At 38.8% G+C, this 16,026-nt stretch overlaps 1 protein-coding gene across 1 annotated transcript; it reads left to right on the forward strand.

The window, feature by feature from the left end:
• The first annotated feature begins 840 nt into the window (after positions 1-840).
• mlana (melan-A) lies at positions 841-15,522 on the forward strand. Its single transcript, XM_072257991.1, has 5 exons — positions 841-877; positions 7,058-7,144; positions 12,643-12,739; positions 13,945-14,061; positions 14,834-15,522. Exons 2-5 carry the CDS (start codon positions 7,077-7,079, stop codon positions 14,900-14,902), a joined length of 351 nt encoding a protein of 116 aa, XP_072114092.1. The 5' UTR covers positions 841-877; positions 7,058-7,076; the 3' UTR covers positions 14,903-15,522.
• The last annotated feature ends 504 nt before the right edge of the window (positions 15,523-16,026 follow it).

Consider the following 16,026-nt stretch of genomic DNA (forward strand, 5'->3'; position numbering starts at 1 on the left):
GACTAACACTGACAAGACCACATAATTATAACAAATAGTTACAGCAGTGCAAAGTAATACCATAATTTGATAAAGAGCAGACCATGGTTAAAAAAAAAGTCTCAAAGTCCCGATCGACTCCCGATGGTCCCGATAGCAGGCAGCAAAAGGGAGAAACTCTCCCTGCCAGAAACCTCCAGGCACCAACAGCTGTCGATGTATTGGAAGCACCCGACCACAGCTGACTCTGAGTCCATCTGAGTCTCATCTAAGAAAAGATGTGCTGGCATTGGAGAAGTTTCAGAGGAGGTTCACAAGGATGATTCCAGGAACTAAAGGGTTATCATACGAGGAACGTTTGATAGCTCTGGGTCTGTACTCGCTGGAATTTAGAAGGATGAGGGGATATTTCATTGAAACCTTTAAAATGTTGAAAGGCCTGGACAGAGTGGATGTGGAAAGGATGTTTCCCACGGTGGGGGAGTCTAGGATAACAGAGCACAGCCTCAGGATAGAGGGATGTCCGTTTAAAACAGAAATGCAGCGAAATTTCTTTTGCCAGATGGTGGTGAATTTGTGAAATCTGCTACCACAGCCAGCTGTGGAAGCTAGGTCACTGGGTGTATTTAAGGCAGAGATTGATAGCTTCTTGATTGGACATGGCATCAAAAGTTACAGGGAGAAGACTGGGGAGTGGGACTGAGGAGGGAAAAAAATGATCAGCCACGATTGAATGGTGGAGCAGACTCGATGGGCCAAATGACCTAATTCTGTTCTGATGTCTTATGGTCTCTTTACAGAAATTGCTCCTGAAACCTCACTACCATCATACTTCTAAATGAAATATGCAAGTTCCTCTTCAACATGGCACTGCAGAAAGTCAAGAATTAAGTGATCGGTACTTCTGAAATTGTTTTAAAAATGTTGTTCTGAATACATTTTTACTTCACATTATGTTATTATTCAAAACAAACTAACCAGAGTATTCTGAAAATGTAATTCACAAGAGAATATTTTGATATTGTCCACCTCGAAGTCATCTGACTAGATAGACTTATGATCTCAATGCTACAAGGTCTACAAACTTTATTTTTAATTCTCTGCTTTGCAATTGAACTATTTTGTTCCTTGAATAACCAGGACAGATATAATTACAGGGCAAATTGTCCATGATCTGTGGCAGAGGACTTTTACACTTTTGATGTTGTGATGTTTCTACATTCTTTACTCTTTTCCTTTTTTACAGCTGTTGAATGTTATTACAAGGCTGTGTCAGATTTAGGAACTGAGTCAAATGACGTGACTTTACATAGTCATATTTTTACATAACAGAAGACTTTTGTATGAATATGTCTATCTTACAGTGCTAATAGAATTGTAACCAATTCCTGCCTTCTCCCCTGCATGCACTGACCAATCAACCTCTGTTTTAAATACATAAAGACTTGGCTGCACAGCTGCCTGCGGCAAAGAATTCCACGGATTCACCATGCTCTGGCTGAAGAAATTCGTCCTCATCTCCCTTCCAAAAGGACGTCCATCTATTCTGAGACTGTGTCGTCTGGTGTTAGATTCTTCCACCACAGCAAACATCCTCTCCACATCCACTCTATCAAGGCCTTTCATTATTCAATAGGTTTCAGTGAGGTCACCCCTCATTCTTCTGAATTCTGGTGAATACAGGCCCAGAGTCATCAAATGCCTTTCAGATGACAAGCCATTCAATCCTGAAATCATTTTCGTGAACCTTCTTTGAATCCTCTCCAGTTTCAGCACATTCCAATACCATAAACCATAGAAAAGTATGCATTCAGCTGAATATTAGGACTTGTCAGAACATTAGGTACAAGCTATATATTGTAAGTACTGGAGGACATAACAGAATCGAAACATAAATGAAAAGGATGAATCAATTCATCCTTTCAAATATTTGCTCTTTGGTAATTACACAGGTATTTCCTTACTAGGAACTGTGAAAATTGTTGTAAAGATACAGCACATTTTAGGCTTTTCCAGCCCAATTAACTTACTAACCCATATGTCTTTGGAATGTGGGAGGAAACCAGAGCATCTGGAGGAGACCCATGCAGTCATGGTGAGAATTAAACCCGGGTCACTGGTGCTACAAATGCTAACCGCTAGGCTACCCTGCTGCCTCTTGCTTCTTAAAACTTGCTGTAGACAATATACTTGATACTCTACTTCATCAGTCAACCCCTGAAAAGTTTTAGTTAACCTTCCCATGCTTGTATTTCAATCAGGATTTTCACTGAACAAATTTTTAATATTAAAGAATAATCTGATAGAATAAAAATTATGAGGCTAATTCTAGATCTAATTTGGCAGGAGGAAAATGTCAATGCTCACAACACCCCTGCACCCAACATTGGATGGATTATGGCTGTCATGCCAGGATGTGTTAAACAGTCATTCTTATGTTTTGTGACTCCAAAACATAAAACTAATTGAAAGGTTATATATATATATAGCACTAGGGTGCCTAAGACTTTACACAGTACTGTATTTGTCAACATGGAGTAGAGAGAGAGTTTGTAAATCTAGTGGGAGCAAAAAAATGTCAATGGTGAGGGTGGAGCACCACAGTAGGGGTGTGGAATAGGTGGCAGAGGAGGAGTGCCAGGGCAGGGGGGGGGGATGCAGGTGTCCTTTGATTCCAAACAATTGGTTTATTGATCATTACAGAACATCTCTCTGATGCATTTCAGTTCCTCCCATCTCCCTTTCCCTTTTCCCTTTTCCTCCCATCTCCCTCTCCCTGCCCCTGTGGGGTAATATAGTGGGTGGAAACATATGCCTAATTCACAACCACCGACATTGAGTTGGGGTTCACTTTAAGAGGCTGGTCTGACATGATGATGTAACTATGTGAAGTTTTTTTAACTGTGCTTTATGTTCTGTATTTGGTAGATAATCAAGGAGTTGTTACGGTTTTCCTTAAACATAAAAACACCTCTGCTGTTTTATTTATGAAAACCTACACAGGTGATCTTAATCGATTCCAGAATTATTGAACATGTTGACCAAAGCAGTCAGTTTGAAACTGCTGGACCGTTGGGGGCTCAATACCATCTCTTGATTCGTACAAGCAGAGGTACAATTCATGCTGCGAGAAATCTCCATGGATGACACCAGATATTACTTCCAAATAGCATCACTCAGTCATTTCTTGGCAATCAGAGTGTCAAGTCTGCTTGAACCACACCTGAACGCAAAAAAAAAATCACACGCTGAAAACTCAGCTATTGCAGACTCTTGGACTATCGGAGTCTGAACACACCAATCAGTTGCTGTCCTTGCCCAGCCTTCAGAATTAATAGACCACATGCTGTTTCTCCTGGGAATCACCATGTGTTTTTTTTAAAAAGAGCTCATTATACAGCAAATGCCTGAGCAAGTTCACATAGTCCTCACTAATACACCCATGAATGACTATAGCAAGCTTGCTAAAATGGCTGATAATCTACACTCAGCCAGGCAGAGACGCATAATTCCTCTTCCTTTTCCTGCTTCAGTAAGCCCAGTCAGCAGGGCCTCCAACATACGCACGCCTATAGATCCAAAAACAGACGGTGCTAGACCTGTGTTTTTACCACGCTTGCTTTGATATGAATACTACGAAGTACCAACCATCTTGCAGCTTCGACAGTGCCAGCACATTAGGACATCAGAGGTCTGTGAATTCCATGTGTTCCACCTGCCAGGGTCGTCTACAGTTCATTACAGACACCCTTTCAGGGTGACGCTTCTTGTGTGACACGGGTGCTCAAGTGAATGTGGTGCTAGTATCACCCATTGACCAGAAGGCAAAGAGCAACAAAACCTTGCTGGAGGCCACCGACAGCAGCAAGATCCAGATTTATGAGACACGATGGTTGAAGCTCTGTTTCAGTGGGTGACATTACACATTGGGCTTCATCTTGGATAAAATGGCTAGACCTTGCAGATTTCCTGTGTGCCCAAAGACTGTTGGTTGATCTTAAGAACTGGCAGCTTGTGGATGTCACAGACTATGGGTCGTTACCCTGCTCCCCCAGTAAGATTCCCACAATGACTCTCAAGCACATGCACCACGGCATGTGAGTTTACTTGACTGCTGCCTCACCAAGATCACATTCTCAACCACAGTCACAAAACATGGGGTTGAGCACTGTGTTTCCACTACTGGCCTGCCGGTCTGTGCCAGTGAACACAGAGAAGCTGGCCACCATGAAGGCTGAGTTTGACAACATGGAAAGGCTTGGGATTGTAGGCAGATTGAATAGCCCCTGGACTGCACCCCTCCACATGGTCCCCAAGTCTGATGGTGGTTGTCACTCATGTGGTGATTACCCACATCTTAACAAGGTCACCACTCCCCCCCATTGTTACCTGGTCCTACACATCCAAGTTTTTTTCGGTACGTTTAGCCAGAATATTAATTTTTTTCTGAAGTTGACTTAGTTAGGAGCTACCATCAGGTGCTTGGTTGCTTGGAGGACATTCCCAAAATGGCTGTGATAACCTCATTTCGCTTCTTTGAGTTTCTACGCGCCATTTAGGCTGAAAAATGCAACATAGACTTTGAAACAGCTGATGGATTCTGTATTCAAAGACTTGCCAACACAGGTTGATTATTAATTTTGCTAAATACCAACCATTGACTTTCTCGGCTATCCCATATCCACAGAAGGTGCAAAACCCCTCCCAAAGTCACCATATTATGAATTTCCCACCGCCCCACACTACTAAAAAACTACAAGAGTTTTTAGATATGGTGAATTTCTATCACTGTGTCATTCTGCGAGCAGCTGAACTTGTGCTCCCTCCTGCAAAGCCTCTAATCACATAACTAAAGCAGAAGATGACACCAAATGTGCTCTTTCCAACATGATCCTGCTAGCGCGCCGGCTCCCATAACCATTACTACCGATGCTGCAGACTATGCTGTGGGTGCTGTGCATGAACAGTTGGTTGCAGGCTTGTGGCAGCTGCTTGCCTTCTTTACACAATAGCTCCTCCGCACACCTCCCCCCCCCCCCCCGGGAGGTACAGCAGGTTTAACCACAAGCTTCTCCTTCTCTATCTAGCTGTTTGCCATTTTCGTATTCTACAGCATACGTTGACCCACAATATCAGTCGTTGGACTGCATGGCAGCAATTCCGCCTGGCCTACACATCAAAGTTCACGACTGACAAACAACACATCAAGGGGAAAAATAATGCTGATTGCCTCTCACAGCCAGCCGTATGAGACCATACACATAGGGGTTGCCTCTGCCGTTTTATTTATGAAAACCTACATCCCTTCCCTCACTCAGTCCACGAAAGAGACCCAGATCAGAATCAGCTTTATCATTACTTGCACGTCATGAAACTTATTTATTTTTGCAGCAGCAGCTGTACAGTGTAATATACAAAATGACTACAGTACTGTGCAAAAGTCTTAGCACATGTATATAGCTAAGGTGCCTTCCTCATTTACTTTTGCACAGTACTGCATGTTCTGTGGTGTGATGATGCATGTCATTCATATACTTTTACATATAATTCATAATGAATTATGTAAACAAAGGATGCTTAATCAAACACTATTTATAATATTATTTAAACATTACTGATATATTAAATACACAACAGTCATGTATGCTTTCAACCTTTTAGGCATTTAGTCCCATTAGAGACTAGGTAATATATCATAGCCCAGTTTCTGAAAACAGTTTTGAAGAACTGGCTTACAAGCACATCTCTTGCCTACATTTGAGCAGGTTACACAAACTAGTCCTCTTTGCAAAAAGAATACCTTATTCCTGGCTGCATATATATTTTAGTTTATATATTTTCACAATCAAGCTGATTTATCCATCCCATGGAGTCTGTATCTTTTTTTAAAAAAATGATGCACAAAATATACTTGGAATTGGTGTCACTAAACAGTCTGATTTGAGTGAGCCAATTTCTGTGTGAACTTTGGATTCTTACCATACCATTCAAAATTAGACTTGCACAAGGGAGCTGGAATGGGGTAATGGTGTTGGTGCGGGTGGAAGCAAGAGAAAGAAAAACAGTGATTTCTTTTCACAACGCTCTTAAACCAGAAGATATATGAGCAGAATTAGGCTATTTGGCCCATCTAGTTTGCTCCACCATTTCATCGTGGCTGATCCAATTTTCCTCTCCTGCCTTCTTCTGGTACCTCCATGAAGGATCTATCAACCTCTGCCTTAAACATACATAAAGTCTTGGCCTCCACAGCTGTCTGTGGCAAAGAATTCCACAGATTCATCGCTCGCTGGCTAAAGAAATTCTTCAACCAACACACATCAAAGTTGCTGGTGAACTTCCTTATCTCTGTTCTAAAAGGATGACGCCCCCCCCCCCGGTCTTAGACTCTCCCACCATGGGAAACATCCTCTCCACATCCACTCTATCAAGGCCTTTCACCATTCGATAGATTAAAAAGGGGAGACCTCACTGAAACCTATCTCAATTATTAAATGGAACTTGTGCCTCTTTCAAGTAGTTTCGGAGCACTGGGGTAAAATACTGTTAGGAAGTACCACAGGGAGGTACTACTTGGATTCAGAACTGAATTGCAATCTTGTGCTCATAAAAAGGCAGATCAAACTTGAAACATCTGACAATTTCCTTTTTTTTGCCAGTTTGCTGCTTATTCGCACCAATTATACCTATAAAAAGATCCTGCTGGTCAGGCCTTGATCTCATGATAGTCATGAGAACTCCAGACAGGGGGTTTGGGGGTGGAATACAAGAGTCACTGCTAATACCAACACTACTCAGCCCTAGAATTAAGACTTTTTCATACATCACCAGCAGCTTCTAACAAGGGTAAGTTACTAGTGCTAACTGAAGCAATCAAAATAATAGTTCAGTTTTAATTCGATACAATAATTCAAGTTATGTTCATAGCATTTAATGTGATTGCAGCGGTCCTGTCTATCTTTTACACTGAGTAATATTGAAGTTTATCTTGTTATTGCAAATGATGGTTCTGAACAGTCAAAATGCTTCAAGTTGAATATATTCTAGTAATATTTCATCTTTATGCTTTGTTTCTTAGACCAACTGACTCAACCGAAATGCCAAAGAATACTGTGCAAGGAGGTTTTCGTTCGAGGGGAGTTGGACTTTACCTGAAATTAGAAGAGTAAGTTTGAACAACCTTTGAGAATGCTTTTTCCTCTTCACTACTTCCAAGCTAACTTAATGCACCAGTGGTATTAATTGCTTATAGTGTTTAAACACTTACTCAACTGGTTCTGTAATTTCTACATCTGCTCTCATAACCCAAGTTCTGATTTTGACAATTGTATAAATTACAATATGAACTCAATTTAAAAGTTCTCTGTAATTTTGTTTAAAACATTGTTGATTCCACATACATAAAGTTTTTCAAATTGTTGAAGACTATAAATATCATTGCTGAATTTATGGAATAGAGACTGGAAGCAAAATGTCAGATTACCAGCTGACCATGCAAAATTCAAGAATGAGTAGGTGTGTTATTTACATTTGTTTGTGGCTCAATACTTTGAGTAGATGAAGCATGAATTGACAGTGCCTTCCTTAATAAAAGGTTATGTTTAAGGATAAATCCGTTAAATGTATAAGGAAGAATCAAATAGTAAGTGTTGATGGAGTGAGATTAAACATCGTGGGAGAATGATCCCATGAAGTACTAACATATACCTGTTAAGATGCATGACCTGGTTTTCTGCTATAAATACTGCGTTCTGACACATTTTATATAAAGTACAAAGTTGGAAGATTGGAACTTTACATATTGAGGCTGAAGAACAAATTAAGAACTAATCCCTGTTGCTACTGTGGAATAAGTGCAACTTTGGCATCTAAAATCACAATCACATTGCTTGATGTGAGTTTAGAATTTCATTCAACTCAAACCTAACAAAAATAGTATGTCAGGAAGACCCACATTAGACAGCATGTCTTTTTGGAGATCATTCTTGTTAATTGAGCAGCAAAAATAAACAACTTGTGTGCAATGTAGAAACAGGCCAGAATTACATTTTAAATGGGGTGAAAATATTGTTGTTCTGTTGATCAGAAGACGGTTGAAAATTCAAGTAACTGGAAACTTGAATACAAATGCAAACTAATTGTTAAACAAAGATACAAACAAGAATTTTTCTTGTAAAAATTATTTTTTGTGCATTAAAAGTCTGTTGGTTTTTTTCATAATAATGATCACAGTACATCTATATATGTTGAATATACAGTAAAGCCATGTTCTGTTCTGCTGCAGGTCAATACATCTTCTCTTTCTAAATAGAGTATTTTTCCCTGAAGACAATATCCCTTAATACTAGAAAACATGCATCTTGATGTTCATGTTTTGCGCTTTCAGAATTAAATGACTAAATTCATTATGATGTCCCAGAGGGTTTATTACATCATCTCCACAAAGAGATACCTTATGAACACAGGACTTACTTCACAGAAGCAAATCTATAGTACAAAGTCACCACTGTTAGACAGGATTAAATGTCGCCATTGTGTGAAGACATCTGTAATCAATGCCCAAAGCTATTAATTTTCAATATGTGATGCATCTCTAAACATTTATCAAAAAGGTATCCTATTTAACTTACCACAGTTACACAATTAATACCCAAATGAATAAATACATATAAAATGCATTTTAATAGAATAATACCAATTTTGAATTTAAAAGGTGAACTTATCTGACATGATCAACTCAAGTACAACTGTCTGCATTTAAAAAGATAGTTTGAAGATTACAGAGCATAAATCCATAACATCTTGACATTTTTAACTTTGTTGTTCAATTTGTCGGTAGCTGTAAATGGCTGGATTACATAACTAACCGTAATAATGCCAAATAAACCCCTCTTGTGCTTTCAGCTGAGTGCAGGTATCGATTATAACCAATGTTTTGATGACAAACTCTGCAATCTTCATCAGGGATGAAGATGCATTTACTGTTGGGATTAATTTTTCACCCGGAGAGTGGTGGATATGTGGAATGCTCTGCCCCAGAGGCAGTGGAGGCCAAGTCTCTGGATGCTTTCAAGAAAGAGATGAATAGAGCTCCTAAAGATAGTGGAATCAAAGGTTATGGGGATAAGGCAGGAACTGGATACTGATTGTGGATGATCAGCCATGATCACGGTGAATGGCAGTGCTGGCTCGAAGGGCCGAATAGCCTACTCCTGCACCTATTGTCTAATACAGCATGGAAACAAGTCCTTGACCCAAGGAGTTCTTGCCAACCATGGTGCCCACCAGGCACTATTCACCTATGTTTGGCCTATATCCATCTGAACCCTTGCTAAGTACTTATGCAAATATATTTTAAATATCATTGTTGTACCTGCCTCAACTACTTTCTCCAGTAGTTAGATTCTTATACTCACCACCAAGGATTTGCCCCTCAGATCCCTCTTAAATCTTTCCCCTCTCACATTTTAGCTATGCTCTTTGATTTTAGCTCCCCTTTCTGCAGAAAAAAGACAGTGTGTTCACACTATCTATACCCCTTTTGTGATTTTTTTTAAAATTTAGTGATACGAGGACCAAAGATTATACCGTTCCATTATCCTAATGAGATTGCTTTGTAGTGTAAAGATATAACTAGTAGAAATAATTTTCAGTCATTGAAATATTTTTGATATACGGTGGACTCCAGTTAATTGGGACACATTGGGACCAGTACATTTTGACCCAATTAAGCAGCTACCCCAATTAGCCAAAGGTTCATTGAAATAGTTTAAAAGATACTTTTTTAAAAAAGTGAACTACTATTTAATTGAGTAACAAATAAAGAATTTAAATGAAATACAGAACAAATTAGAACACTATCAATACTACAAATACTACAGTACTATAAAATGGTGCATTAGTTCCTAATAGTTGTGTATTAGTTCCCAAATCACCAAATTTGTGGATGACACCAAGATTGGGGGTGCAGTAGAGAGTAAAGAAAGCTATCTAAATTTGCAGTGGGATCTTGACCAGCTGGATAAATGGGCTGAAATATGGCAGGTGGAATTTAATGCAGACAGGAATGCGGTGCTGCACTTTGGGAGGACTAAACAGGGTAAGTCTTACATGGTAAGTGGTAGGGCGCTGCGGAGAATGGTAGAATTGAAAGATGTGGGAATTCAGATTCATTTATAGCTCCTCGGAAGTGCTCTTAAAGGCAGATAGGGTCGTAAAGAAAGCTTTTGGCACATTGGCCTTCATAAATCAATGTATTAAGTAAAGGAGTTGGGATGTTATATTGAAATTGTATAAAATAGTAGTGAGGTCTAATTTGGAGTTCTGTGTGCAGTTTTGGTCACCTACCTACTGGAAGGATGTAAACAAGTTTGAAAGAGCACAGAAAAAAAATTTACAAAGGTGTTACCAGGACTTGAGGACCCAAGTTATAGGGAAGGTTGAATGTTAGGACTTTATTTCTTTGAACATAGAAGATTGAGGGGAGATTTGATGGTGGAGTACAAAATTATGAGGGGTATAGATAGGGTAAATACAAGGAGGGTTTTTCCTTTGAGTTTGGGTGAGACTAGAACTAGAGGTCATGGGTTAAGAATGAAAGGTGAAATATTTAACGGGAACATGAGGGGGAAAGTTTTAACTCAGAAGGTTGTGAGACTGTGGAATGAGCTGCCAGTTCAAGTGGTGGATGTGGGTTCGATTTCAACATTTCCAAGAAATTTGGATAGGTACATGATGGGAAGTGTATGGAGGGTGTGGTGCAGGTCAATATGCCTAGGCAGATTAATGGTTTGCCATAGACTAAAAGGGCCAAAGGGCTTATTTCTGTGCTGCAGTGTTGTTTGACCAATAGTTATCGATGGAGAACTTCATTTGCAGCATTAACTGTAAATGTACAAAATCAGTGCAGACACCTAGTGTAGATAATGGATTGTCTTCATACAATACTATCAATGATTGCATCCTCTAAGTCTTCACTTTCACTGCAACATTGAAGATGATTTCTATATAGGCATCCGTTAGTCTCATGAAACCATGGATTTGTGCCTTGGAAGGTTTCCAGGGCGCAGGCCTGGGCAAGGTTGTATGGCAGACCGGCAGTTGCCCATGCTGCAAGTCTCCCCCCTCCATGCCACCGATGTAGTCCAAGGGAAGGGCATTAGGACCAATACAGCTTGGCACCGGTGTCGTCACGGTGTAATGTGTGATTAAGTGCCTTGCCTAAGGACACAACACACCGCCTCAGCCAAGGCTCGAACTAGCTACCTTCAGATCACTAGACAAACGCCTTAACCACTTGGCCATGCGCCAACACTGAAGATGATTATCAATACCTTAATTCTTTGCAGTACCTAACTTGAAGTTTTGAAATTGTTTCATTATCACTTCTGGCCCATTCTGGCATCTTCAAACCTGAATGCTTGAAAGCACAGTGAGCAAAACAGTTCTGAATTGTCTTGTTGCTAATTTCTCAGAAACTAATGGTGATAAAAATCACAGCTTTTTTTTAATACAAGTAAATGCAACTGGTGTTATTTTAAAAATATTCACTCGAAGCATGGTGCAGTGTCTAACAGCCACACAAGTGAACATGTCTGATTCTAGTTGGAAACTGTTTGGCAACGGTCTCCTGTCCCAATTAGGCGCATAGTGTCCCAATTAAACAAAGGGAATCCCAGCAATTTTCTCAATTATTTCTTGTTCTTTAAGACTTGTCCCAAGTATGTGGCTGTCATGATTAAACAATGGCCCAATTAACTAGAGTCCACTGTATTGAACTTTGGTAGTATGCAATTTACATTTACCAAAACTTTAACTGAACTATGCAGTATGCATAAACAATGCTCAGTTTTCCCAGTTTATCATAGATTAAATGGCAAATTTGAAGAACTGTTTCAGATTAATAAGTGATAATACTATATAAACCATTACTGGCTAAGTTACATCTTCTGCCAGAATAATTCAGAGCAAGGAGAAACAATCTTAAAATTAGACCCAGAGTGTTCAGAGATATTATGAAGTACTCCTTCACACAATAATTAATCAAAAAAATCTGGAACAGGCTCACCCAAAAACTTATAGGGTCAAGATAAGGAGAAACTGAAAATTTCCTAAATAATACAGGTATTTAACAGAGAATGAAAATCAAAGATTACAAAACCAAAGTAAATTTAATTAAGACAAAACAGCTGAGATATATGCAAACACAAAATAATCTGCAGCTGCTGGGGTCAAAGCAACACTCACAACACGCTGGAGGAACTCAGGTCGGGCAGCATCCGTGGAAAAGATCGGTCGACGTTTCGGGCCGGAACGCTTCGTCAGGACTGTAGAGAGAAGGGGCAAAGGCCCTATAAAGAAGGTGGGGGGCCCTCCGGCCCGAAACGTCCACCGATCTTTTCCACGGATGCTGCCCGACCTGCTGAGTTCCTCCAGCGTGTTGTGAGTGTTGCTGAGATATAAGCATATAGTGAAACAGTGGTTTTAGCTCAATTGACTAAATATTCTTTTCCCAAGAGTCAAGAAACCTGATTATGGTCAGCAATAATCAAGATTTAGGTTCACTGACTTCCTGATGATTATTGAAATAAATTTTATAAGTGACTTTTCTATCAGTTGGAGAACAGAGGATACAAATTGACATTCCCATTTCTTTTCTTCCAGGGCCATTGGCATTGCTGTTCTGATCATAATACTTCTAATTCTACTGATAATTGGGTGCTGGTATTACAAAAAACGCAATGGATACTTAACACTCCAGGTATATTTTTCAGTTTCAATATTCATGACCAGAAGGTAGTTTAATGAAAAGTAGTCAAGTACGGTAATAATGTATTCTATGAATCAAAAATGCAAAGGTACCAATCAAACTGGGGTTCCCAACCTTTTTTATGCCATTGAGCCTTACCATTAACTAAGGGGTCCATAGACCCCAGTTTGGGAACCTTTGCATTAAAATATGAACACAGCGAACTGTAAAAACAGGAAATGTCATAAATACTCAGGTCAGGTAGCATCTGCAGAGAAATAAATAGAGTTAATATTTCTAGGAAAAGTTAGAACTCAAAGATGAATGAAGGAAAAGCCAAGGTGGTGCAGACACCAAGAGAATATCTGTGCAGAGGAAGAGACTGAGAGAATCTATTATACAAAGATATAGACAAAGACTATGGTGCAAAGGCATAAGAACCTATACATTACTAAAATAAATAGTGCAAAAGAAAGGAATAACAAGGTAGTGTTCATGCGTTCATAGACCATTCAGAGACCTGATGGAAGAAGGGAAGATACTGTTTCTGAATCACTGAGTGTGCATCCTCCAGCTCTTGTACCTCTTCCCTGATGGCAGTAATGAGAAGGTGGAATGCCTCAGATGGCGAAGGTTCTTAATGCCAGCTTCCATCTTCTTGAGGCACTGTCTCATAAAAACATTCACAAAGCAGGTGAGGGTTATGCCCACCATGGAGCTGGTTGAGTGTACAACCCTGTCAATTGGAGACTTCATATGAGGCTGTAATGCAACTAGTCAGAATGCTATCCACTGTACATATAAAAATTATAATAATCTTTGGTGAGATCCCAAATATCCTTAAACTCCTAACAAAGTAGAGCCACAGGGGTTCCTTCTTCATGATTGCATCAATATGCTGGGCCCAGGATAGATTTTCCAAGATTTTGACACCCAAAAACTTGAAGCTGCTGACCTCTCAACGAGGACTGTGTGATCTCCTGACTTCTTCCTGAAGTCCACAATCAGTTCCTTGTTTTTGAGTACAAGGTTATTGTAGCAACCAGTTGATCAATCTTACTCTTTTTATTACAACTGGGAATAGTGATTTCAGTAACATTTTAAGTTTATAAATTTAAATTGCGTTTCGCTTTCATACTTGGTATTAATCTTTGCATAATCCATTTGAGGGATTAGTGGTATGCCCCAACTGAATTTACTTACACATTTTATTTCAGAATCAACGTGCGCCTGATAATGTAGTGAGTTTCTTTATGCCAACCCTTCATCATAGCAAAGAAGAGATCTCTTCAGAGACCAAAACACCCATGAATGATTACACACATTCCAATATGGTAAGAAGTTGCCTATTCCATAAATTTATCTAATTCACACATTTAAATTTCCAGGATATAAATATTTGAATAAGTGTTCTTATTCAAGTTTTCTTGGCAAGTTACGTTGTGTTCAAACTTGAAGATAAAATTACATCCTTGATATCTAGGTAACATTTTCAACAATAAACATCAAAAGCAATGTTCACTATAAAGTGGACTTTGAGGTTTTAAAGAACTGTTTAAAAGAATTGAAGAAACCTGAGTGCATATGTCAAGACTGGTACCAGAGAACAAATCATGGCTGGTGAGAACAGTTAGATGTGAGCTGCACCTCACAGTGACTCGTGTCTACAACTATTTGTCAGGAAATAAATATCTCCGCAGAGACTAAATAGTTAAAAAGCCTAAGAATATCCATGGCCCAGCAAGTTCACCATTAAAATCTGATATCTCACAGGACTTGACTGATGCGCTGTCCTCTCATAACTGTCTCCATTAAAATCTGGATTTTTGTATTATGCCTCAAAATCACAACTCTATATATAATTCCTTTCATATTCTTGCCAAATTAAAAGCTTAAATAGTACTGTAATCTAAAGCGTTGTGCACCAACTACTTTTTAAAATAACTGACAAGGTTTAATTGTTTCTTATTTCTGTCATTAAATAAATCTAAATTAAGCACTATGAAACAAAACAATGATGCAGTAAACTATTAATGATATTAAACTGTGTTTTTGAGTTATCGTGTATATTAGCCTTAAAAACAATATTTGTTTTCCATTTAACAGATTCCCAATGCTCCACCTGCATATGAGAAAGTTGCTTCAGACCAAATGCCACCAGCCTATTTTCCTTGAATTGACGGTGCATATTAATTCAGCATCTTCAATAAATTTTCAATCAGTTCTAGTTATATACAAATGTAACTTTTATATGCTGTACATTAGTAGTTTGCATATTGATGCCATATTTGCATGTGTTGTAATAATCAAAGTTTAGTTTGCATGGAAAATCTCTGCTACATAAAAAGAAGCGTGTGCTGTTCAGAATAATAACTAACACTTTTAGAGTTTGTTTGAATTTTAGTAAATGAGTCAAACTGCACAAGACTGGTGAAATAAATACTTGTCATGAAATATTATAATATAGCTAACTGATACACAAATTGCACCATAGAATTTCACCTGCTTGCAACTGCAAGTGCTAATCAAATCACCGGACCTATAATAACTTCCTGTTCCCAACATAAGGGCAGTGTCTTACGGATTCACTGGCTTTCGGGATATAACTTGATATTAAAACTCTTGGCAATATTTTCTGCCTCTAAAGTGATCAGAAAACAATTGTAAGCAAATTGGCAGCAAATTGTAAGCAACACCATATTGTTCAACAAAGCAGAATGTACAGGTTTGCAAGTTTACAATCAAGAAATAAAATTGGCTTCATCCAATAAATCTGAGCAGATCTATATTTAATATTCCTATTTTGCCTTAAAAATACAAAAGGGTAAGGTTGTGGCATATTTGTTGCTCGTTTTTATTATTAACCCAGATTATTCAAGGAGGGGGAAAAAGAATCAAGGAAAATATAAAGGTGTCAGTTATGGAACATTTTCAGAATAATTAATAGCAAGGAGCAGAATGACGGAGTACAGGGAGACTGATAACAATGATCAGAATCAGCTTGCATTTACGTAAGGCAAGCTATGTTTGAGCAACCTAATCATTTTTAAGTATCTTGTTAACACATAGGGCAATTTCACAAATCTCTCTGTAGATTTTTAGATGACAAACTGTAATTTATTGCGTGAGAGATTAACAAAAGAGAAAATGAATGAACTCAGAATCTACCTTGCTACAACCATTGCAAATTGGTTGGAAAAGTGGAAAATAGTAAGGACAAAAGATACTTCCTCTGATGTGATAAATGCTGCACCTGAGAATCAGTATTTGTTCATTGGCCTTTACTATAATTATCAATT

Source organism: Mobula birostris, chromosome 5 (genome assembly GCF_030028105.1).
Source record: "Mobula birostris isolate sMobBir1 chromosome 5, sMobBir1.hap1, whole genome shotgun sequence".
NCBI classification, from domain to species: domain Eukaryota; kingdom Metazoa; phylum Chordata; class Chondrichthyes; order Myliobatiformes; family Myliobatidae; genus Mobula; species Mobula birostris.

Excerpts from the sequence above, each read along its gene's own strand:
- mlana (XM_072257991.1), top strand. The coding sequence starts at position 7,077 with ATGCCAAAGAATACTGTGCAAGGAGGTTTTCGTTCGAGGGGAGTTGGA. Across the intron at positions 12,740-13,944 it reads ATGGATACTTAACACTCCAG|AATCAACGTGCGCCTGATAA; the intron begins GTATATTTTTCA and ends ATTTTATTTCAG. Across the intron at positions 14,062-14,833 it reads ATTACACACATTCCAATATG|ATTCCCAATGCTCCACCTGC; the intron begins GTAAGAAGTTGC and ends TCCATTTAACAG.